At 24.0% G+C, this 1,348-nt stretch overlaps 1 protein-coding gene across 1 annotated transcript; it reads right to left on the minus strand.

Moving 5' to 3' along the window:
• Positions 1 to 511: 511 nt before the first annotated feature.
• LOAG_15674 (hypothetical protein) lies at positions 512 to 1,297 on the minus strand (the record flags this gene model as incomplete). Its single annotated transcript, XM_003151163.1, has 2 exons — positions 512 to 729; positions 1,213 to 1,297. The coding sequence occupies 2 exons, from the start codon at positions 1,295 to 1,297 to the stop codon at positions 512 to 514; spliced, it is 303 nt and encodes a 100-aa protein (XP_003151211.1).
• Positions 1,298 to 1,348: the final 51 nt, after the last annotated feature.

Consider the following 1,348-nt stretch of genomic DNA (forward strand, 5'->3'; position numbering starts at 1 on the left):
TGTGAATTTGAGAATTTAAATAATGAAATGATGTGAAACATAAATGCGATAAAATTTGCATAAAGTAAATTGTAATAATGTAAAAAGATTTTGTTTCACTGTTTATCTGTTACAGTATTATAAATCACTTAGAGTTTCAAACTGAATGTAATGAAATTGAATGGGAAAGTTAATATGAATAACTCAACAGGAATGAAACTAATCTGGATGTATCATCATGATTTATAACATTTCCTTATATCATAATGGGTATCCTCATTCATGGAATATATGCAGCGATTTTTGTGAAAAGTTAGAATCATATTTAATCTAATATTGTTCTTGAATGGAACAATGTACATTCTAATTTTTCAGTCTCTAATTTCGTTTCCAAAAATTTTATAATTTCCAAATGAACTTTTACACAAAATTTATATTTAAAGATATTCTGAAAAGAAAAAAAGACCTTTTTTTTGTTGAAATAATTAAAAGTTTAATAAATTTAAATCAGTTAAAATTAATAATAATACACTTACACTGGTTGATGGATAATTTCATTAGTTGTAGAAGTAAATGGAAGTGCATCAGTGATGGTATTACCGGTGCTACTACTATCAGTATATATCGTGCTTGTGATATTGCTTCCAGATACAATAGTGTGTAAATTTGTAAACATAGTGCTACTACTTGACCCCAGAAATGTGTTTGTGATTTCATTGATAGGTGAAATTTTCGTGCTTTCGTGCTTTTCTAAATTTTAATTAATTAACAAAAAGTAAAAAAAAAGTATTTAAATTTTGTGTTAAAGTTTTTTCATGCTAATAATGCATACATTATCAATTTTTAATGATATATGTTTGATTTGAATTTCTTCATAAAAAAAAAAAAAGAAAAAAAAGTAAAATAAAACAAGAGATAAAATTGGGAAAAAGAATGGGAAAAGTAACAAAAATAAATAGATGTAAAGTTAAAAAATAAGGAAAAGTTTGATTTGAATGATAAAAATATAATTTAAATTTAAAATTTTGAAATTCTTAAAATTTATTTTAGCTTGCTACTAATAATTGTAAAAAAAAAAATCACTAAGCATAATTTTTGGCATCTAAGAAAAATTCGAAATTTCCATAAACTTTTTTTTATAAAAAAAAAAAAAAGAAAATTGAAGAGAGCTTAAAATGACTGAAAAACATTTTGTTGTTTTTCTTTTTTTTTTTTCAATTCATAAATATTTACGTTCTATTTCATTCAATGCAATATCACTATAGGTATTTCCACTTTGTATTGTTGCCGCTGTTGTTAGTGTCAGTTTATCTAACATTTCCGTTTCCGGAAGTATTTCATTGTTTGTTGAAGTCGCAATCCGTATTGG

The sequence above is a fragment of the Loa loa genome, assembly GCF_000183805.2.
Source record: "Loa loa unplaced genomic scaffold supercont3.699, whole genome shotgun sequence".
NCBI lineage: Eukaryota > Metazoa > Nematoda > Chromadorea > Rhabditida > Onchocercidae > Loa > Loa loa.